General features: G+C 40.6%; 2 protein-coding genes across 6 annotated transcripts in view; one reads left to right on the forward strand and one right to left on the reverse strand.

The window, feature by feature from the left end:
* Positions 1–6,785: 6,785 nt before the first annotated feature.
* On the reverse strand, positions 6,786–7,911 carry LOC130543483 (glyceraldehyde-3-phosphate dehydrogenase-like). Its single transcript, XM_057310740.1, has 2 exons — positions 7,788–7,911; positions 6,786–7,633 (listed from the first exon to the last, which is right to left on the reverse strand). The coding sequence occupies exons 1-2, from the start codon at positions 7,909–7,911 to the stop codon at positions 6,786–6,788; spliced, it is 972 nt and encodes a 323-aa protein (XP_057166723.1).
* The window catches only part of CTSS (cathepsin S), a 29,238-nt gene continuing 12,944 nt past the window's right edge, over positions 6,913–23,206 (forward strand). The window contains exons 1-8 of one of the 5 annotated variants that reach the window (XM_057310302.1): positions 6,913–7,915; positions 14,254–14,383; positions 15,144–15,234; positions 16,122–16,248; positions 18,065–18,187; positions 19,244–19,393; positions 21,728–21,955; positions 22,908–23,073. In XM_057310302.1, the coding sequence (XP_057166285.1) occupies positions 15,209–15,234; positions 16,122–16,248; positions 18,065–18,187; positions 19,244–19,393; positions 21,728–21,955; positions 22,908–23,073 (820 nt within the window). In that variant the 5' untranslated portion in view covers positions 6,913–7,915; positions 14,254–14,383; positions 15,144–15,208. Of the gene's footprint in view, positions 7,916–8,469; positions 8,524–11,995; positions 12,050–14,253; positions 14,384–14,787; positions 14,928–15,020; positions 15,235–16,121; positions 16,249–18,064; positions 18,188–19,243; positions 19,394–21,727; positions 21,956–22,907; positions 23,074–23,206 lie in introns of those variants that run through there. The other 4 variants (XM_048220562.2, XM_057310303.1, XM_048220563.2 and 1 more) reach the window with 4 other exon arrangements.

Consider the following 23,206-nt stretch of genomic DNA (forward strand, 5'->3'; position numbering starts at 1 on the left):
GTTACAGAAAAGACTGCAATGAATGATTGATATTTTAACACAAAAAAACTTTTAAAGTGATCATACATTTAAACCTGTCAGTTTATAATGTTTTATTTCTTTAATAATACCAATATTAGCTAACATTTATTGGGCTTTACTATGCAGCTCTACCATGTTCAATGCCTTACACATAGTACCCTTGTTATTGGCATTTTACAGATGTCAAATAGCTTGCCCAAGATAAGCTAGCTAGTAAATGGCTGAGCCAGGACTCATACCCAGGACGTTTGTTTTTCTGTCTCCTTTTATACACTTAATTAGTATTTTTAAATTTATGTTATGGAACATTTTAAACATATGCAAAAGGAGAGAGAGTAGCAGAGTGAAGCCTCATGTACCCATTATCCATCTTGAACAATTATCAACATTTTCCAATCTTATGTCATCCATTCCGCTTCCATTTTTTTTAATTTAGTATTTTAAAGCAAACCCCAGATATCATTTCACTCATAGTCATTATGCATCTCGGAAGAATTTTTTAATATAATCACCATGCCATTAACATGCCAAACAAAATGAACAATTGTTTCTTATTATCATTTACTATTCAGTCCATTTTTAAAATTTTCCAGTTGTTTAAAGGTATCTTTTTACCGTTAAGTTTATTCAAGTCAGTATCCAAACAGTTTTACACATTGCACTTGGTTGTTATTAAGTGTACTGTATTGTTTGACAGTCACATCCCTACCTGCACTCCCCCAAACACACATACTTTTTTTTTTCTTCCTATAATTGATTTCATGGAGAAGCCAGATCATTTGCCCAGTAGAATATCTCATATTCTAGATTTGGCTGATAGCTTGTTCTTTCTGAATCTAAGGTCCTAGTGTGCTTAACCACTGCAATATGCCCTATTTCTCGCTTTCCTTCAGAGATGCTGTGATGAGGAATGAAAACATATAAGTGATAGCCCATTAAACTTTTAATGGTACAGATATTCTAGAAATCCTGGGCAGGTTTATTCTTTTACAGTACATATCCTTTTGGCTGAATGTTCAGGCTCTTCAGCTCTTGAAAAGTCTCTATGAGTCATTGACAGGCTTTATAATACTTATAAGCTGAGTTTGTCCAAGGACTTCAGGAACCTAGTTCTTCACTTCTGGGTGAAACCTAAGCCTAAAGTCATGGTTTCCTAAGACTCTCTTTATATATAGATTATCAGGGTAAAGATGCTATGCTTTTACAGATGACAAGATTGTTTATAGAGAAAATTCTAAGGAATTAACTAAAAAACTATTAGAACTAATAAATGAGCTCAGCAAAATTGCAGGTTTCAAGATCAGTAAACAAATTGTTTTTATTTCTATACAGTAGCAAAGAACAAACCGAAAATGAAATCAAGAAAAAATGCCATTGGGGTGCCTGGGTGGCTCAGTCAGTTAAGCGTCTGCCTTAGGCCCAGGTTATGATCCCTGGGATCAAGCCCAGCATCAGGCTCTCTGCTCAGCGGGGAGCCTGCTTCTCCCTCTGCCTGCTGCTCCCCCTGGTTGTGCGCACACGCTCTCTCTCTGTCAAATAATTAAAATATTTAAAAAAAGAAAAAAAGTGCCATTTACAATAGCATCAAAAAGAATAAAATAGGGGTGCCTGGGTGGCTCAGTTGTTAAGCATCTGCCTTCGGCTCAGGTCATGATCCCAGGGCCTTGGGATCGAGCCCTGCATCGGGCTCCCTGCTCAGCGGGAAGCCTGCTTCTCCCTCTCCCACTCCCCCTGCTGGTGTTCCCTCTCTCGCTGTGTCTCTCTCTGTCCAATAAATAAAATCTTAAAAAAAAAAAAAAAGAATAAAATACTTAGGAACAAATCTAAAGTGCAAAGCTTATACTCTGAGAACTACAAAACACTGGTGAAGGAATTTCGGAAGACCTAAATAAATGGAAAGACATCCCAATTGGAAGATAATATCATTAAGACAGCAGTATTCCCCATATTGGTCTATAGATTCAAAACAATCCATATCAAAACTCCAGCTGGCTTCTTTGTAGAGATTAGCAAGCCAACACTAAAATCACATGGGCATCCAAGGGACCAAGAATAGCGAAACCAATTTTGAAAAAGAATAAAGTTGGAGGACTCACGTTTCTGAATTTCAAAACTTCCTACAAACCAACAGTAATCAAGACAGTGTATTACTGCCAAGAAGCTACAGATCAGTGGAACAGAATTAAGAATATAGAAATAAACTCTTTTATTTATGTTCAATCGAGTTTCAATAAGGGCGCCAAGACAATTCAATGGTGAAAGAATGGTCTCTTCAACAAACGGTGCTGGGACAGATGAATAACCACGTGTAAAAGAATAAAGTTAGAATGCTACCTCACGCCATTCACAAAATTAATTCAAAATGGTTTAAAAATCTAAATGTAAGAGCTAAGACTATAAAACTCTTAGGAAAAAAATATAGGGATAAATCTTGGCTTTTTAGACATGATACCACAAGTATAAGCAACAAAAGAAAAAAAACAGATAAATAGATTTCATCAACATCAAAAAGTGTGCATCAAACTCACTCAAGAGCATGAGAGATAACCCTCAGGAGAAATTTTTGCAAATCAGATATCTAATAATTAATATCCAAAATATATAAAGAATTCCTACAACTCAACAACAACAAAACAGCCCAATGTGAAACTGGGCAAAGGACTTAAATAGACATTTCTCCAAAGAAGATATAGAGATGGTCAATAAACACATGAAAATGTGCTCATCACTAGTCTTTAGGGAAGTGCAAATCAAAACCATGAGATGCCGCTTCACACCCAGCAGGATGGCTATTACGAAAGTGTGTGGCAAGTGTGGCGAGCATGTGGAGAAATGGAAACTCTGAAACATCGCTGGTGGGAATGTAAAATGGTGCAACTGCTGTGTTAACAGTATGATGGTTTCTCAAGCATAGGTTTACCATATGACTTAGCAGTTCCACTCTAGATATATATCCAAAAGAATTGAAATCAGAGACTCAAACAGATATTTGTACACCAGTGTTCTTCACAGCGTTACTCACAATAGCCAAAAAGCAAAAACAAGTCTCCCCCAACAGATGAATGAAGATAAGGAAAATGTGGTATATACATACAATGGATTATCATTCAGCCTTCAAAAAGAATGAAATGATAGCTACTACATACTACAGCATGATAACCGATACATACTACGGCATGGAAGAACACTGAAAACATGATAAGCGAACGAAGCCAGACGCAAAAGGACTAGCAACTCCACTTAATCTGAGGCATTTAAAACAGGCACATTTAGAGACAGAAAGTAGAAGAAGCTCTAGCTATGTGGAGAGGCTGGGGAGGGGGTAGAACAGTGAGATATCGTTGAATGGGTGTGGCATTGCTGTTTGGAATGATGACAGCGTTCTAAGTTGGGGAGGTCGTGGGTTTATGGGGACAAAGAATGTATTGGGAGGGGCCTGGGTTGTTCAGTTGGTTAAGTGTCTCGCTTCAGCTCAGGTCATGATCTTGGGGTCCTGGAATCAAGCCCCACATTGGGCTCCCTGCTCAGCAGGGAGTCTGTTTCTCCCTCTTCCTCTTCCTCTGCCCCTTCTCCCGATTGTGCTCTGTCTCTCTCTCAAATAAATAAAATCTTTTTAAAAAAGAATATTTTGGAATTCTCTGTATTTTCAGCTTAATTTTGCTGTAAATCTAAAACTCTAAAGAATCATCTATTTTAAAAAAAAGTTCTAGAAATAGATGTGGTGATGGTTATGCAACATAATGAATGTACTTAATGCAACTAAATTGTATACTTAGAAATCATTAAAATGGTAAGTTTTATGTGTACTTTATCACAATTTTTTAAAAAAGAATCAAAGAATTTCTAGCGACTACTGAAAACTTTATTATCCAGCCATGTAATTTTGAACTAAACATTGCTCAATCACTGTTTGTTGTTATTCCTGTCTTCTCTACTTTTCTTATGGCCTCTATTAGCAAATTCTGTGGCTCCATCCTCAAAATATGTGAATCCGGCCACTCCTTTACCTCCACCATGACGTCCCAGTTTAAGACCCCATCCTTTCTCCCCCGGGCTTCTGTGGTAGCCCCAGTAACCCCCACTCCCATGTACCACTGCTTTACTGTAGCCCACACTCTAGTCTGTTCCCTGTGCAACAGATCGCATCACTTTGTGGGCAAAGCCCTCCCACTACACTTTCATTTAAGAAGCTAAGCACTGTTCTGGGAATTCAGCAGTGACAAAAATCCATGACCTCATGGAGCTTATATTTTAGTGAATTTAGAATATAATACAAAATTCTTAAGTGGCTGCAAATATGATCTGGTCTGAGGCTACCTCTCTGACTTCATTTCAGCCCATGGCCCTATGAAGAGCATTTCTCTAAACAAAATAAGAATTCTGCTGAAAAGGAAATATGGGGTAAATAGTTGTTGTTAAAAAATGTTCCTGGGGCGCCTGGGTGGCTCAGTCATTAAGCGTCTGCCTTCGGCTCAGGTCATGATCCCAGCGTTCTGGGATCGAGCCCCGCATCAGGCTCCCTGCTCAGCAGGAAGCCTGCTTCTCTCTCTCCCACGCCCCCTGCTTGTGTTCCCTCTCTTGCTGCCTCTCTCTCTCTGTCAAATAAATAAATGAATAATCTTTAAAAAAAAAGTGTAATATTAAAAAAGAAATGTTCGTGTCTAGGGACGCCTGGCTGGCTCAGTCGGAAGAGCATGGAACTCTTGATCTCAGGGTCATGAGTTTAAGCCCCACATTGGGCGTTAGAGATTACTTAATAAAATATTTTAAGTGTTCATGCCTATATAAAAAAGTACTTACCAGTGTCCCCTCCCCAGTGAGAAAGCCCAGGCCTTCATCTGGTTATTGTGCTCAGATACAAGACCAGGGTATTTCGGCTGATGTATATAGTCTGCTTCATCAGTTTGGGAATGGCCCCTTGAGACCTGGCAACTTAAAACTTATCTAATATCTAACATATCTAAAAAATAATGAAGAAGAAACAGGGTAACTACGATGAAAAGTCTAACTTAGAAAGGGGAGAGTGGACGGAAAATAGCACACAGGTATCATTGTTCTACCGCATATATTATATCCTGCCAGGCAGGCATATGGAAGATTCTCCGTGGTGGTGGAGTGAGTTTCTTGGCCAGCCAACTGGGAATCTCCAGGTCTGTTGTCTATAAGGATCTTCCTTATTGTCCACCATGACCTCTGGTTCTTCCTGCTACATGATCTTGCTTGTCCTTATTCTAGATGGCTACGCCAGAGGTGGGCATGGGGAAAATGCCCTTTCTGGAGACTACTCAACTCCAGCTGTGGTACAAGCTGGGAGCCTAGACAAGCAACAGACAGTTAGGCTGGGGTTTCTTTGGCAACATAGTTTCCATAAAAGATTCAATTCCTTCTGCTAGTTACCACAGCCAAAAAAAATTTTCCCAGCCAAAGCGATGCCAAGCTTTGACAGGCTAATCTTGACACATACGCATCCTTGGAACTAGGGCTGTAGTTGTTCTGAAGTCCAGGAGTGTGTGTGTCTTGGGGGATGGTCCCCACTTTAAAATCCCCTTCTATTGCCACAAGAAGGGGAAATGGAAGCTGATTGACAAAAATAATTTACACCGTCAGACATCCTCTGGCTCAGGTATTTTCTTTTTTCCTTTTTTTTTTTTTTTAAGACTTTATTTATTTGAGAGAGAGAGAAAGCACAAGCAGGGGGAGGGGTAGAGAGTGAAGCAGAGTCCCTGCCCAGCAGGGAGCCTGATTCAGGGCTCTACCTGGGGTCTCTGGGATCATGACCTGAGCCGAAGGCAGACGTTTAATGGACTGAGCCACCCAGGCGCCCCTGGCTCAGGTATTTTCAACTTTTCTTTAGCACTACAGAGAAGACAGATGCTGTTCACATTTAAGACATTTTCATGACATATTCACAAAATAATGTCAGTCTCTGGTAGTTACTATAGACTCTCCCCTTTCCTCTCCCAGAAGGCGTATTGAAATGCACTTATATCAAAGTGATGTTGTTCAGAGATAACCTGAATCGGCTCTAATTCTTAAATATATCACTTGCAAATTGTGGTACTTTATTACTACTAACAAATTTATTGTGACTTACCTTGCAATTAACTGGTAACACACCAAGTATGTCACAGCCATTATACTCCTGGAGGAAGGATCTTATCTTTGGCACCCCAAGTTCTCCTCAGTTATGTCTTATTTTGATCTCTTGGTAAAATTGGGGCACCTGTCTGGCTTAGTCAGTGGAGCGAGCGACTCTTGATCTTGGGGTTGTGGGTTTGAGCCCCACGTTGGGTGTAGAGATAACTAAAAAAAAAAAAAAAAAAAAGATGATCTCTTGGTAAAATTAACCTTCTTCCTTAGAGCAAACATTGCCAGGTGACAGAAAGAAGCAAAGAAGCACCCAGGATAATGGGGTGTATCCACTGGGATCAAATATTTCCAGTGACAAATGCACCAAGCACATAATCTATGCAGAAAGTATTAGAATTAATGTATATTTTTAATTTAGAACATATCTATTTTTCCCAATGATTCAAGAACCCTGTTTCCTTTTTTTTTTTTTTTTTTTTTTTTTTGGCTGGGTACAGCATACTTTATTGATGATGGCACATGACAGGGTAGGGCTCCCCAAGCCCTTTCCCTTCTTCAGGGGTTCTGGGATGGAAATTGTGTAGAGTTGGGGAGATTCTCAGCATGTTGGGGGATGAGTTGGGGCAAGGATTCCCCTAGCTGCTGAGGGCCTTTCTCTCTTGCTCTCACTGGGACTAGTGGTCCAGGGGGCTCTTATGCCTTGGAGGCCATATGGACCATAAGGTCCAACACCCGGTTGCTGTAGCCAAATTCATTGTCATACCAGGAAATGGGCTTGGCAAAGTGGTCATTGAGAGCAATGCCAGCCCCGGCATCAAAGATGCTGTGTCACTGTTAAAGTCGCAGGAGACAGCCTTGTCCTCAGGGTAGCCCGCCACGCCCTTGAGAGGGCCCTCCGATGCCTGCTTCACCACCTTCCTAATGTCATTGTATTTGGCAGTTTTCTCCAGGAGGCAGGTCAGATCCATAACTGATACCTCATGGATGGGGACACGGAAGGCTGTGCCAGTGAGCTTCTCCTTCAGCTCAGGAACGACCTTGCCCACAGCCTTGGGGCACCTGTAGAAGCAGAGATGCAGTCGGCCATCACGGCACAGCTTCCCAGAGGGGCCATCCACTGTCTTCTGGGTGGCAGTGATGGCATGGATTGTGGTCATGAGTCCCTCCATGATGCCAGAGTTGTCCTGGATGACCTTGGCCAGTGAGGCCAAGCAGTTGATGGTGCAGGAGACACTGCTGACAATCTTGAGAGAGTTGTCATGATTCTCATGGTTCACACCCGTCAAAAACATGGGAGCATTAACAGGAAGGGGAAGAGTGATGACCCTCTCGGCCCCACCCTTCAAGTGAGCCCCAGCCTTCTCCATGGTGGTGAAGACCCCAGTGACCCCAGTGAACTCTGCAATATGATCAGCACAAGCATCACCCCATTTGATGGTGGTGGCTCTCTCTCCCGGAAGATAGGAGATGGGCTTTCCATTGATGACAAGTTTCTCGTTTTCAGCCTTAACTGTGCTGTTGACTTAGCCAGGAGGGGAGTCATACCAGCACATGTAGACTGTGTAGTTGAGGTCAATGAAGGGGTTGCTAAAGGCAACAGTACCCACTTGCCAGAGTTAAAAGCAGCCCTGGTGACCAGGTGCCAAATAGAGCCAAATCTGTTTATTCTGACCTACGCCATTGTGTTTCGGGGATGGACGCAGCTGGCGCTGCACAAGAAGATGCAGCTGTCTGTCGAATGGGGAGGAGCTGAGAGGCCTGTTTGCATTCCTCAAAGTGTAAACTGGATAATTTTAACATAAAGGTAATTAATTTTCTAGTCTCCTATACTCTTTTAAGGGTATTCATCTCATCCTTGTGTATTTTTTGGGCAGAAGGGTCAGTGATAAGTGAGCTGTTTTACTTATTTTTTTTTAAGATTTTATTTATTTACTTGAGAGAGAGAGCGCGCGTGAGAGAGTGTGAGCGGGGTGAGGGGCAGAGGGAGATGCGGGTTCCCCACTGAGCAGGGTGGCCGATGTGGGGCTTGATCCCGGGACTCCAGGATCATGACCTGAGCCGAAGGCAGACGCTTAACCGATGGAGCCCCCCAGGCACCCCATAAGTGAGCTATTTTAACTATGGAAATGATGTCTGTTATTAAATTCCCAGCACAAAGTTAATCACTTGAGGGTAAATTAACATCAGTATGATCCTAAAATTCAGAGCCCTTTTCTTTAAGACTAAGTAAGACAGTTCCTCAGAGAAACCTGAAGCAGCTAACTTGGAGGGTGTGGGGGGCTAAAAGAGGGTGACTTTAAAACCTGGAGAAGGCACTAAGCTTCCTTATTCTGCTTTCATTTCCCTGTTCCGTATCATTCAGATGTTTCTTCATATGCGATCATCTGTGTTAGAAGGGACGCAGCACTCTGGGTAAGATACAGAAATGTACGACAGCAGATCCTTGGGGTTTGTTTGCTTTTAATCTCTCTACAGATCTTCCTCAACTTATGATGGGGTAACATCCGCATAAACGTCTGGTAAGTTGAAGATGCATTTAGTAGCCTAACCTATTGAACACCACAGACTAGCCTTGCTACCTCCGACGTGCTCGGGGCTCGAATCAGCCTACAACGGTGTAGCAACGTCTAACACAAACCTATCTTATAATAAAGCGTCGGACACCTAATGAATACTGTACTGAAAGTGAGAAATGAAATGTTGTGTGGGTGCGGAGTGGTTCCAAGTGCACTGGTCGCTCAGCCTCGTGACCCTGCGGCTGACGCACAGCTGCGTCTCCCTGCAGCTGGCCAGCATCGCCAGGAGCATCACACCACGTATCGCGAGCCCAGGAAAAGAGCAAAACTCAAAATTTGAAGCAAGTTTTCTACTGATTGCCTATCACTTTTGCACCAACATAAAGTTGAAAAATTGTAAGTCTCAGACCATCGGTAGTTAAGTAAATTTGCAACAGCAAGGGTGTCCCATTTCAAAGGAAGTTACCATACAAAAACCCAATTTACAGCTGTAGAATGTTGCAGAATGATTTTTAATTTTATAAAATGCATTAAGTGTACATGGGTTAGACTATGTAATAACATGTTCCCTCGATGTATTTAAATACTATATTTTGGGGGGGACACCTGCGTGGCTCAGTTGGTTAAGTGTCTGCCTTCGGCTCAGGTCATGATCTCAGGGTCCCGGGATCAAGCCCTGCATTGGGCTTTCTGCTCCACGGGGAGTCTGCTTCTCCCTCTCCCTCCGCCTCTCCCCCTGCTTGTGCTCTCTCTCTCTCAAATAAATAAATAAAGTATTTTTTAAAAAATAATAAATAAATAAACACTATATTTTTATAGACTTTTATATACCAGGAGAACAAAAGCAGCAGAGAAACCTGAGGCTAAAAGCCTCAGGGAAAAAAAAGCCTCAGGAGCCATTGCCAAATGAGAATGAATCAGAAATGAAGATAAAACATACAGAAGATGTAATTATGAAAATCAATCCAACGAATATAAGTGTTACAGACTAAACGTGTGTTAAGCCACAGAACAATACAAAGATGAGTAATACAGGATTCTGTATTCTCCAGTTAGCTCGTGAGATAAAACTGTCTCATAAAGATACAGAGTAAGTTCAAACTGGGTGGTATAATTTGTAAGTGTCATAAAAGCATATGGAAAAGAAAGATGAGAGAGATGATTAGAGAAGACTCCATGGAAAGGCAATACTTGAGGTAGGTCTTGCAAGATAGAGAGGTCAAGGAATGGAGACAGCCATTTCAAGAAAGATATGAATGACCACACGATGGGGGAGGCCCACAAGACCAGCTTGACTAGAGCAGAGGCTGAGAGTTAAAGGTCTGTTCTAGGGGCGCCTGGGTGGCTCAGTCGATTAAGTGTCAGCCTTTGGCTCAGGTCGTGATCCTGGAGTCCTGGGATCGAACCCACATCTGGCAACCTCGCATTGGGCTCCCTACTCAGCAAAACAACAGTGGGAAAAGCGCTACTTTTACAACTGGGTTCAATCCCAGGTCAGCAACCAGTTGTCTCCTCTTGACAGAGGACGAGTTTTATAACCTCTCAGAACTTGAATTTTCCCTCTGTAAAATGAGGACAGTAATTGTATCTAATTCGTTGTGTTGTAAAGGTTGAATAATCATACATGAAGAGTATGGCACACACACTGGCACATAATTGGCATCCAGCAAATGTTAGCCGGGACTGTTGTAATAATAAAGTGAGTATGAAGTGCACAGGATGATCAGCATAGATGTTCTGGAAACACGAAGAAAACTAGGTGCTTTAAGTATGAGGTTCATATGTGAGGACAGATGCCTTAGTCTGCTCAGGTTTCTACAACAAAATGCCACGAACTGGTTTATAACAACAGAATTTATTTCCCACAGTTTTAGAGCCTAAAAAAAAAATTATAGTGTGGGAAATTTTCCAAACATAACAAGATTGTTCAAAAGATGCTAAATGGCCATAAAAGTAAATGAGGACTATATATAGTACTGTTGAGTCATTTCAGGATTTAATTGCCGAAGTGTGGTTTCCGAAATTTTGAGAGTATGACTTATACGAATATAAAATGAACACGTGTCAACATTTTATTCAAGTCATCAATTGATAAGGGATCTTAGTAAGATATTAAAGCCGGTTTAAATAAGAATTAAAGAGACAGCTATTTACGTTCTCTATTCAGTAGCATCTACTAGACACAACTCATTTGCTTTGCTATGTATAGGAATCATCTGCATAGTTATTCATGTTTGGCAGATTATACTTATTTATTTTTCAGAGAGAGGGAGAGAGGAAAGAGAGCACAAGCAGGGGAGAGGCAGACAGGGGGAGAAGTAGGCTCCCTGTTGAGCAGGGAGCCCGATACAGGACTTGATCCCAGGACCCTGTGATCATGACCCAGGCTGAAAGCAGAAGCTTAACTGACTGAGTCACCCAGGCGTGTTATTAATTTTTTACGACCTAACTCTCCCTACAGAGTTGTAAACTAGCCAGTCAATGTGAAGTCATCGAAGTTGTGCACTCATAAAATCAGACAATCCTGCCTCAAGGTCTACTAGACAGTGTCCAGACTCTTGCCTGTTTCTCAGTACTGAAAAATTGTCTTAGCACAATGTTAAGTGGAGAAAACCAAGGTGGAGAAAAATATGTGTATTATATCACCTTTCACTTAAGAAAGGAGGGATACTAATACATTTGCATGTTTTCTAATTTTTTAAAATGGGAAGATAAACCATAAACTGTTTAACCGGGTGCCTGTTACCAAGGGAGGAAGGGAAGAGTGTGGAGAGGACAGGAGTACAAGCTAGACTTCTCTGAATTTACCTCACGTTGCTGCATTGGCTTTGGATCCACACGTGTTTTACATAATTATAAAACAAAATTACATAAATTTAAAAGGAGTCTCTAAAAATCAGAAGTAAAATGAGGGGCACCTGGGTGGCTCAGTCGGTTAAGCATCTGACTCTTGATTTTGGCTCAGGTCTTCATCTCAGGGTCATGGGATTGAGCCCCACGTTGGGCTCTGCCCTGGGCTTGGAGCCTGCTTAAGGTTCTCTCTCCCTCTCCCACTGACCCTCTCCCCCGTGTGTGCACACACACTCTCTCAAAAAGAGAAAAAATCAGAAGTAAAATGAAACAAGTGAACCTAACGGGGTATACAGGTGGTGGCACAGCCATACAGGGAATCATCGCAGGTGACTTAAAACAAAATGATTGACTTGTTACATCCTGAGCAGAATATGGCCTAAGTGGGGGGAATCTGTCCCCCTATAAAATCTTAAAATTATTCTCAGTAATAATCTTATTGGTGGTAGGCTAGGTATTGTTACTATGGAATATTACGGGATAAATTAAATGAGTATTTATGTTGATATTTCAGAGAACTGAAATTTTCAGCATGTTTGAAAGAGGTACAGATGAAAGACTGGTGAAATTAGGTAAATACTCCATAGCCTTGAATTTGGATTTGAAGTATCAGTGGGAGCTTGGGATTTACTTAATCTATATAATAATTATATATAATATACATGAGAGTTGTATAATATCTGATATACTACTCAATTACATATAAATAAAACTCCCTAGCTCCGTCTACTGAAAGGCTTAGAAACAATGGTCAGTCTGGCTCAGTGACATTCCTGGTGTCTAGATTATGCATTTAAACATCATTTCCACTAAAAGGAACCAGATGCCCTTGGAGAAATGGCTGATTCCAGGTCTAGGGCAGGAATTATTCAAAATAAGCCTACAGTGGCTTGTCATACTAGAAAGAAAAGAACCTATTAAAGAGTATTATTGTCATGCCAAATACTGAGACTCAAGAACTCAGGAGCCAATTTGAGTTAAGTTTCCACTGCCCAAAGATGAGACAATATGAGTACCAATAAAGATAAAACTGTAATGGATCCAAACACCAAAATATGGTTAAATCCATGAATTCATAATGATACAAAAGTAGCCCAATGTTTTGTGATGTATGAATCTGATTTGGGTCTCAATTCAAACAAGCTATTTTTAGAAATGTATTAAGACAGGAGAATGCGAATACTGACATGTTCGATGGGAATAAGCAATTATTGTTTAATTTATTTCAGATGTGATAATTGTATTGTAGTTATATTTGTTTAAGAATATTTATCTTTTAGAGGGGCGCCTGGGTGGCACAGCGGTTAAGCGTCTGCCTTCGGCTCAGGGCGTGATCCCGGCGTTCTGGGATCGAGCCCCACATCAGGCTCCTCCGCTATGAGCCTGCTTCTTCCTCTCCCACTCCCCCTGCTTGTGTTCCCTCTCTCGCTGGCTGTCTCTATCTCTGTCGAATAAATAAATAAAATCTTTTAAAAAATCTTTATCTTTTAGAGATACACAGTGGACTATTTATTATAGGGAATAATCTGATGTCTAAGATTTACTCCAAAATAATCTGGGTACTGTGAGTGTAAATAAACAGCGCTGGTCATATATCGATAACTTGAAGCAGGATAATGGTTTTATGGAGGCTCATTTCACTATTATCCCTATTTGTATATATGTGTAAAATATGTAAAAAAGATTCTTTTAAAGCTAAATGACTACAAGCCTGAAGACGTCTACTACAGAATAGAAGATTCAACATTATGACATTGAATCTTCCCAAGTTTATATACATATGTACATAATTACATATATAGCAATTCAATTATATTCATAGCAATTCAATATAAATATAAATATAGCAATTCAAATAAAGCTCTGACAGAATTTTTCAGAAAACTTGATAAACTGGTTTTAAAAATTCATATGATAGGGCGCCTGGGTAGCGCAGTCGTTAAGCGTCTGCCTTTGACTCAGGGCGTGATCCCGGCGTTCCGGGATCGAGTCCCACATCGGGCTCCTCCGCTGGGAGCCTGCTTCTTCCTCTCCCACTCCCCCTGCTTGTGTCCCTTTCTCGCTGGCTGTCTATCTCTGTCAAATAAATAAATAAAATCTTTTTAAAAAAAAAACTTATTAAAAATTCATATGATAAACTTAACATGCACAAAATGCTGAAACAACTTTGAAAAAGAAAAAAATAAGAGTCGCAGGGGTGACTTGTCCTTCTAAACATCAAGAGATATTCAAAGCTGTTTTAATTAAAACTGTGTGGTATTGAAAGAGCAATAGAAAAAAAAACAGATCAGTGAGCTCAGAAACTGACCTGTGTATACATGGGAATTTGGTATACGATAGAGGCTTCCCATCACAACGGGAAAGCAAATAAAGTACGCTCCCTACTAGACACCATAAACAAAAACTAAATTCCAGATGAAATAAAGACCTAAAAGCAATGACTATAAAAAAGAAAAACATAATACTCTAACGCTATGAGAATTAGGTGAGTGTATCTTTTTTACATTGGAATGAAAAGCATTTTCTTAAATGAAACCAAAAAAAGCATATATCATAAGGTAGAGGTGAATTTTTCTACACCAACATTGTAAAATTTCATATAGAAAAAGTTAATATAAGCTAGACACCTGTGGAAGACTGAGAGAAGATATTTTTAGTATATAGTATCTATAAATAAGATATATTAGTATATAGAACTGTCAAAGATTAGTAGCCAGAATATATATATGTGTATATATATATTTGTTTGTTTATGTATTTATATATATTTATATAGATATATATAAAACAACTACAAAACACTAAGAAAATGCAACAACACAATAGAAAAACGAAAACATATGAACAGGCATTTCACAGAAAACTCCAATGGTCCATAATGTGTGAAAAGATACTCAACCTCATTGGTAAGTAGGGATATGCAACCTATAAAAAATGCTAGCTCAGCTTGCCCCCGCTCCACCCAGCTAACCACGCTAGCACTTAGATATACCTAGGCATATTTTCTTTCCATGAATATGCTAACATATATTACTATCAGTAAAGATATTTTGAGGGGCGCCTGGGTGGCTCGGTCGGTTAAGCATCTGCCTTCGGCTTAGGTCATGATCCCAGGGTCCTGGGATCGAACCCCACATTGGGCTCCCTGCTCAGCAGAGAGCCTGCTTCTCCCTCCCGCTCTGTCTCTTCCCTCCGCTTGTTCTCTCTCTCGAACAATAAATAGAATCTTTCAAAAAAAAAAAAAAAGGTATTTTAAATTGATGAACCAAGGAATAGCTGAGTAAGAACGAGACAACAGTAATCATGGATAGTCACAAGTTTTTGCAGGAAATTCTGGAGGAAACTGGGATTGCAGGAGCTTAATCCTGACCTCTTCATAACTAAATTTTTCCTTCTGAAAGTTGGTGTTTTGAGGTAAAGTGAATTATCAAAATGAAGAAGGAGTAAAAGGTAAACTTGCTCTGCTCCCATTTTGTTGAGTTGTACTGATTGGCTCCACGGGGGGGTCTTTTTCATGGCTTACTGCACCCACTTTGTTTTGGCTCCAAAACCATAAGGGTGAGGGCCAGAGATAGCTGATGTGGTTAGATTTTAAATGAAACTGAAATGAAAGTTCACTTCCTCATTGTGGATGCCTCATGTGACAAGACCCGTATCTTTTTAAAGTCTAAGTGAAGTCTCTTTGCTGCCTTAAAACCTGCGGAGAGGGCTCGCCTGCCGGCTTTCTTAGTATGGGAGCACCTGCCGGTTCTGCCAGGTACGTACCGTCTGGTCTTTTTCTGCTATTTGGTCTTTAAACCCTCCGTTTGTGCCTCTTTAGCTTGCTGGGCCTGCCAGGCTTTAAAAAAGCTTTGGTTTCAGGAAGTAAACGAAAATATTGTGCCGCTCAATTTGCCTCTTGTTTTTTTGACTAAAAAGAATCTATTTTTGAAAAGTTAATGGCTGCTTGCACATCTAAACCAGAGGCTGAAAACGTAGCTTTCATTGGAATGTAATTTGAAGATTTACATGTCTCAAATTCCAGCTGTTTTGAATTTAAAAGAAACAGAAAAGGAAGTAGAATCCAGTTTGGGGGAAGTAGTCACTGAATTACTGTTTTTTTGTCTTTTTGTATTAAATATAGAGGTGGTGTTTTCAAAAGTACATAAGTGCTTCCTTTGAAATAGGTATTTTGATTATTGGAAGAACTGGATAAAAAGGTAAAATGACTCTGGGATTTGAAAGCAAAACATGAGAATTGTCTTTGAACTATCTCTAAATGTTGTGGACGCTTAAATAGACCAGTTAAGAAGAGCCATGTATTCAAAAATTGTGAAGATAAACTGATTTTTCAAAGGTTTGCCCTCCTTTTGAGGTCCCCTCCCCTACCCAATTCCCCCTACGTTGGATGAAAGTTTGGTGTACCAGGTAGTAGGAAATTTCTGAAAATCACTTTTTAAAGTGCTACTAAGTCTTGGAAGTGGTAGTCCAGTCATTAAACCTACAGTTACTCCCTGTGACAATAAATCCCAGAAAGTTTCCTGTGTAATTCTGATTTGTATTGCCCTTTTGACAGACGTCACCATGCTATTTTTTAATGTAAACACTTGTGCACGATATATGCAGCTAGTAACTATTCTTCTCGTGTTACCTGTCCTCTGCCAGAAGGACATGGCTGGTGTGGGCGCTGCTGGCATGTTCCCACGCGGCGGCGCAGGTAGCCAGAGACCCCACTCTGGATCATCACTGGAGTCTCTGGAAGAAAACCTACGGCAAACAATACAAGGAAAAGGTAGGTGCGATTGTCGCTTGAGCAATTCGCTTTTGCTCAAGGATCCTATGCTTCCCCCCCACACCTCCAAATTATATTCTTACAAGCAAAGATCTCAATAAATGCTTACGCACTCATTTCTTGCCAGATTCTATTCTTGGACCCAGAGATATAGCAGGAAACAAAGCAAAGTTCCTGTTTTTGTGGAGCTCATATTTAGCAGGGGAGATAGGAACTAAGTCAATGAAGAAGCAGATATGTAGTGTGGTAGGTGGTGACAAGTGCAGGAGAGAAAAATAAAGCAAGGCATCGTGGTCTAGCGAGACCTAGGGCCGGAGGGCTCTGGGAGACGGCTGTGAGGGCTTGGGAGTGATTATTCCTGATACATGACGGAAGCACACTCATCAAAGGTGACATGTGAGCCAAGAATTCACAGAAGCCAGGGAGCAAACAAAGTTGTTGGAATGCAGGTTCCAGGTCAAGGGGGATAGAGTACAAGTTTGAGGACGAGAAGACCTATTTCAGTCCCTGGTGTATAGAAGCCCTACAAGATGTGTTTTTTTGACTCAATTCCCCTGATGTACTTTTGTTTTTATTTCAGCGCATACTTATTGATTTTTAAGACCTTAACCAGGGCGCCTGGGTGGCCCAGTTGGTTAAGCATCTGCCTTCAGCTCAGGTCATGATCCTGGGGTCCTGGGATGGAGCCCCATGTTGGGCTCCCTGTTCAGTGGGGAGTCTGCTTCTCCCTCTCCCCTTGCTCCTCCCCCTCTGCTCATTCTCTCTCTGTCAAATAAATAAATAAATAAAATCTTTTTTTTTTTTAAAGATTTTATTTATTTATTCGACAGAGATAGAGACAGCCAGCGAGAGAGGGAACACAAGCAGGGGGAGTGGGAGAGGAAGAAGCAGGCTCATAGTGGAAGAGCCTGATGTGGGGCTCGATCCCATAAAGCCAGGATCACGCCCTGAGCTGAAGGCAGATGCTTAACCGCTGTGCCACCCAGGCGCCCCTAAATAAATAAAATCTTAAAAAAAAAAAAAGACCTTAATCCTAGTGCTTCAAAAAACTAAGTCCTGTAACTAATATTTCTGAGTTTGGGGATGCCTGGCTGGCTCAGTCAGGAGACTATTAATCACAACTCTTAATCTCAGGGTCGTGAATTCAAGCCCCATGTTGGGTGTGGAGCCTACTTAAAAATATTTCTGAGGGGCAACTGGCTGGCTCAGTCAGTGGAGCATGTAACGCTTGATCTCAGGGTTGTGGGTTCAAGCCTCATGTTGGGTATAGAGATGACTTAAAAATAAAATCTTTAAGATATATAAATACACATACATATATATATTTCTGACTTTGTAAGGAAGAATTATGTATTAATTTATTTGATACATTATTTTTGTACAAAAATGACACTTTTAGTAGGATGTGCACTGAGTTGTTTTCTTAGTAGTGATGAATTTTACCCTCATCCAATCCCCTTTAGAAACAAGCCTCTCATTTCAAGGGTAATTAGAGGAAGATGTTCAGTTAGCACCACTATCTGGTTAAATGAATACTATCTCTCTTTTCAATGATTCCAGTCCCTTGGAAGGAATGAAAATTACTTTTGATTAGTATTCTACCTTTATAATTGATCTCAAAGTTCAAATAATATAATGCTATTGCACATTTAATAACCTGTAGTACAGTGTAACGTGACTTCATATGCATGGAGAAACCAAACCCTTCATTTGACTCACTTTACTGTGATATTTGCTTTACTGCAGTGGTCTGGAACTGAACCTACAATATCTTCAAGATATGCCTGTGACTATGCTCTTCTTCCTTACATTTTAGAATGAGGAAGTAGCCCGGCGTCTTATCTGGGAAAAGAATCTAAAATTTGTGATGCTTCACAATCTGGAACACTCACTGGGAATGCATTCATATGATCTAGGCATGAACCATCTGGGAGACATGGTCAGTAAGTTACAAATAATCCCGCTCTTATCTTTGGGTATGCATGATTTCCATCTCCCCAAAAGCAATTTGAAGGTAAACAGCAAAGGAGTGTGTGTGTGTGTGTGTGTGTGTGTGTGTGCACAAAGTTAGAAAACAGAATTTAAGGACATAATTTGTAGAATCCTTGTTTAGTCCTACTGTGACCACTTCTCTTCATAACTTTTTTAGAGGTATATTTGAAACTCACAGGCTAGTATTGCTTTTGTTTTTTATTAATTCTAGAAGGCACTGCCCAAAAATTACCCACCATCTTTTAGAGTAAGTTACCATACTTATGTACTTCTAAACTGATAATTCAATATGGTCCACCTGCTTTCTTAATGAGGGAGCGTAGGTATTTAATATCACAAATACTCTCACGTTAGTTCTTAAATTTTTTTCTATCCTACAGAACTTTGCTGTTGAGGCCAAAATTAAGAATCATAGTACTTCTTGGAAGAGAACCTGGGGTAGATTAAATTTCTTCTTAAATGTAGGCATCTCCTTTGTAATTCTTTCTCACAAGGAAAACCAGTTCAGTCCACTTTTTAGACAACCCCTGTTTAAAATTCTGCCTTGGGCACCTGGGTGGCGTAGTCGTTGGGCGTCTGCCTTCGGCTCAGGGCGTGATCCCGGCGTTCTGGGATCGAGCCCCACATCAGGCTCCTCCGCTGGGAGCCTGCTTCTTCCTCTCCCACTCCCCCTGCTTGTGTTCTCTCTCTCGCTGGCTGTCTATGTCAAATTAATAAATAAAATCTTTTTTAAAAAAATTCTGCCTTGTTTTAAACCAAAAATCTGCCACCCTATTACTTCTAGTTTTTACCACTTTCTTCTTCTTCTTCTCAATGCCTAATTGGGTGCTAAGACAGAGTGTGAAAGAGACCCAGATGGTTCACCTATCAGATAGTTAGCAGAACCTGTGTTGGTCACAACTACCACTGGTTTTTCTCAGTTGTTAAATAGATCCACAGTTACACTTATTAGAATATTGAAAAGAAGGTCACAAGTGAAAGGATATATCTGTTTATCTTGCAGACCAGTGAAGAAGTGATATCTTTGATGAGTTCCCTGAGAGTTCCCAGCCAATGGCCGAGAAATGTCACTTACAAGTCAAACTCGAATCAGAAATTGCCTGATTCTGTGGACTGGAGAGAGAAGGGGTGTGTTACTCAAGTGAAGTACCAGGTGAGTATTGTCATCCCAAGCTTCTGTACCCCAGGAAGAGCTCCATCTTCTGTCAATACTTAGCTTGGCAGTGGAATCTCCCTAATGTTATTTCTAATGATTTTTGTTATTCTCATCTTCCCAATTAAACTCTAAGGTCCTTGAGGACAATGACCACATATCATACTTTATTTGTATTCTCCATAGTTTAGTCCTTGTTTAGTCCTACTGTGACCACTTTCCTCAACAAATTTTTTAGAGGAATATTTGAAACTTGCAGGCTACTATTGCTTTCGTTTTTTTATTAATTCTAGAAAGCATTGTCTAAAGATTACTCACAACCTTTTAGAGTAAGTGACCATACTTATGTAAATCTAAATTGATAATTAGAATACCAATGGTTAGAGCCACATTAAACAAAACTGTGAACTGAGCAAATATGTTTCTTGAAGACAGATGTTTAGTGTTCATACTATCGATCAACTGCACTGGGTCGTCCACCAAGACAATTGCTTGAGAAACAGTATTGTGTGCGTGAGCGAATATGGATCAGGAGTTTTTCCCTTCATTTCAGGGTTGAAGGAGAGGAAAAACCTAGAGCTAAGAGTGGCCTACAAATTGTACCAGTCAAGTTAACTGATGACTAGGCTTGCATTGTTACGATAAGAAATACACTATGGGGGGGACGCCTGGGTAGCGCAGTCGTTAAGCGTCTGCCTTTGGCTCAGGGCGTGATCCTCAGCGTTCTGGGATCAAGCCCCGCATCAGGCTCCTCCACTGGGAGCCTACTTCTTCCTCTCCCACTCCCCCTGCTTGTGTTTCCTCTCTCGCTGGCTGTCTCTATGTCAAATAAATAAATAAAATCTTTAGAAAGAAAAAAAGAAATACACCATGGGTTTTATAAATTTGTTCCTATGTTTTTGTATTTCCTTCAGTTCACTTTAAGGGGCGCCTAGGTGGCTCAGTCGGTTAAGCATCTGACTCTTGAGCTCAGCTCAGGTCTTGATCTCAGGGACATGAGTTCAAGCCCCACATTGGGCTCTACACTGGCCATGGAGACTACTTAAAAAAAAAAAAAGCAGCAAAAATCCTAAACTAGTTAGGGATAACTAAGGGTAAAACACATGTATCACCTTAGAGGTCAGGGTAAGGGAGAGGAAGCTGTGTCATGAGCAGCAGCCCCACCTGGTAACCAATGAAGAAAGTAAATATATTTTTTAAAAAGATTTTATTTATTTATTTATTTATTTATTTATTTATTTATTTATTTGAGAGAGAGCACAGTGCAGGAGGGACAGAGGGAGAGGGAGAAGCAGACTCCCCGCTGGGCAGGATGCCTGATGCAGGGCTCGATCCCAGGACCCTGGGATCATGACCTGAGCGGAAGGCAGACGCTTAACTGACTGAGCCACCCAGGTGCCCCAAAAGTAAAAATTAAGAAGTGACTGGTACTGCTAATATCTTATTCTTTTCTTCCTATTTATTTTTCTTGCAATTAGTTTTGTGTTTCTTACTAGAGCTTGTCTAAAATGAAAGTTTGGGGGCGCCTGGCTGGCTCAGTCAGTAGAGCAAGCAACACTCAGTCTCAGGGTCGTGAGTTAAAGCCCCATGTTGGGCATGGAGGGTACTTAAAAAGAATAAATAAATAAATAAATAAAATAAAAGTTTGGGGAGATCCAGCCAAGTACACATTTAGGTGTTAACTATAAATAATCTAATGAGCTCCTTTCCCTGGATGCTTGCATTTTAATGGGCGATTTTGCTTTAACCAAAAGCAAATTCAATTTGCTTCCTTTGGGTTGAGAGCAAGGTGGAAAGAAGGAAGAAGAGAGAGAAAAATAGGGCTCTGGACCTTTCCTAACTAAAGCAGCTTCGTGTTTTCTGTTTGTTTATGCTTCCCTGTAATCTATCCTTGATCAAAAAATTATGAAGCTAAAAATGTTTGAAAAATTTTAACCTTATATTTTGACAGGAGAAAGGGTATTTTAGGTCAAAAGAATCATCCTAGCTCCTCTCAATATCACTGTACTGTAGATGCCCGTCTACCTTACTTTTACGGGTGAAGATAGCTGGGATCTGGTGCATGGTCAGTCGGTACTGTTTCTTAATATATTTGACTACGGCAGTTATGTTCTGAGTTCGGCCATTTGCAAATCTCTATCAATATTAGACCCTGCTCAGAGAACAACCAAGTATTTAGTCTTCCTGTCCCTAAGAAATGAAGAAACTGTAGTGGGGGAGCTGTTCCTATAGCAACCGACAGGGCAGACATGTTGGGAGGTACCCATTTTGTGTTATGGAAGTTCTCCTTCTAGACTCTCTATGATTACCTTTGTGACCTCGTCTCTGTTTTAGGGTGCTTGCGGTGCTTGTTGGGCTTTCAGTGCTGTGGGGGCCCTGGAAGCACAGCTGAAGCTGAAAACAGGAAATCTGGTGTCTCTGAGTGCACAGAACCTGGTAGATTGCTCAACTGAAAAGTATGGGAATAAAGGCTGCAATGGTGGCTTCATGACGGAGGCTTTCCAGTATATTATCGATAACAACGGCATCGATTCAGAAGCTTCCTATCCCTACAAAGCCACGGTGCGTCACAGACAACCTTTTTGTGCTACCCTGGGACCTTATGCCATCCCTTGACTAACGGAACTAAACTCACAACCAAGCCAATCGCTTGAGAAGCAGTGTATGAAAATCCTGATCAGGAACTCTTAAATTCACAAGAGTTCACTTCCTTTTTCAGTAGTTCTCTTAATTCATCAGTGACACAATGTAAAACCGTTCTTTCTGTCCATCTGCCTGGTATTTCAACTTGTTTTTCCTACGGCCTCCCATGCTCAACCACATCATTCTCCTACCTACTAAAAAGCTAAATAATGCTCTCTTCTTCCTCCCCACAAGTTCATGACATGTTTTGTTAGATGAATTAATATATCCATATTACAGAAAATTTAGAAAAGATAAAAAAATACTACTCCAAAACCTCCTACCTTAACCACCATTATTTTGGTTTATTTCTTTCAAGTTCTGTGTCCTACTAAGCATTTAAAAAACCATAGATATATGCACAACAGAAGTGAATTTGTAACCTCTCTTTTCCTCCTAAAATATACACTCTAAGTGTTTTGCAGAGTATATGGTCTTGATAAGCCATCGTTTAGACTGAAGATTGTCTTGCAGGCATTATATCATCAAAAAGATTTTCAAGTTCTGGTACAGAGTCTCTGATCTTCACACAGTCCACCCCACAGTCCACCTGAGAGTCTGAGGGACATGATCCAGCAACTTTTGGATGTAGGAAGGTGTTCGCAATTTAAAACAGTATAATCGTTATGCATTTCCTCTGTTACTGGTGAAACATGGAACTGTTAGGTTTTGGAAGATTTGATTTTTCTTCCTTTAAAAGGAGGAAGGAACCTTAGACATTTGAAAGGCTAAATGAGGAAAGAAAACATATTTGAAATCCAGACTGAGGATGTTGGTGATATAAAGGAAGTCGAAGTGTACTTCGTTCTCTGATTTATACCTTGTTTTGCAGGATGGAAAGTGCAGGTATGACTCAAAAAATCGAGCTGCCACATGTTCAAAGTATACTGAACTTCCCTCTGGCAGTGAAGATGACTTGAAAGAAGCTGTGGCCAATAAAGGACCCGTGTCTGTTGCTATTGATGCGAGACACTCTTCTTTCTTCCTGTACAGAAGTGGTAAAAATTCAGATATGCTCTCTTCTTGTTATATGCTGACCTGCGCCGTAAGAAAGAATATTATCCTTCCCTATCACCCCACCTCTGAATATTCAGGTTAAACAGAATCCTCCATTTCATGTTTAAATTAAAT

The sequence above is a fragment of the Ursus arctos genome, unplaced genomic scaffold, assembly GCF_023065955.2.
Source record: "Ursus arctos isolate Adak ecotype North America unplaced genomic scaffold, UrsArc2.0 scaffold_12, whole genome shotgun sequence".
Lineage (NCBI taxonomy): Eukaryota > Metazoa > Chordata > Mammalia > Carnivora > Ursidae > Ursus > Ursus arctos.